This window comes from Penaeus monodon, chromosome 23 (genome assembly GCF_015228065.2).
Source record: "Penaeus monodon isolate SGIC_2016 chromosome 23, NSTDA_Pmon_1, whole genome shotgun sequence".
Lineage (NCBI taxonomy): Eukaryota > Metazoa > Arthropoda > Malacostraca > Decapoda > Penaeidae > Penaeus > Penaeus monodon.
The window spans coordinates 4,159,347-4,159,857 of record NC_051408.1 but is presented as its reverse complement, the minus strand read 5'-3'; the positions used below and the strand labels follow the sequence as shown (position 1 = coordinate 4,159,857).

General features: G+C 39.5%; 1 protein-coding gene across 1 annotated transcript in view; it reads left to right on the top strand.

Moving 5' to 3' along the window:
- Positions 1 to 511, top strand: part of LOC119587730 (spindle assembly abnormal protein 6 homolog) — a gene marked incomplete in the record, with an annotated part of 11,293 nt that overhangs the window by 10,571 nt on the left and 211 nt on the right. The window contains 1 exon segment of the mRNA XM_037936416.1: positions 283 to 511. Within this exon segment, the coding sequence (XP_037792344.1) occupies positions 283 to 433 (151 nt within the window).

Genomic DNA, 511 nt, shown 5'->3' with positions numbered 1-511 from the left:
TTCACATTGCTATGTACATGCTCCTACACTGATTGAGCTTAAAGTTTGATGAAAAAATATTAGTATAAACATGTATTAACTAGTGAAGCACGTACAGTAATCAGAGGAACAAGGCACTCTGATTTAGTGTGAAGGATCTATCCAGAAAGTGCTTCTCAGTTGAATAAAACAAAATATTTCAAGCTCAATAGTCAACAGTGGTCTCAAAAATAACACTAATATCAAGCTCAATCAAATCTCTAGAGAATTTCTTTCAAGTTATCTTTTGAATTCCTCCATTAGACAAGGAGAGAGAAGAGAAGGCAGAGGAGGAAGGGGAGGAGCCACCCGAGGAGGAAGAGGACGTGGAATAGGGGAGAGAAAGATGACCGATGCCGCTAGGAAATTCGGAACGTCGACTTCACGGGCATCGAATTACTTCCCGAGATCCTGACTCTTGTGGAATGTGAATTTGAGTCTTCCTTCTCTGTGACGTCGTAATTTGTGTATCGATATTTCACATTTTTATAAC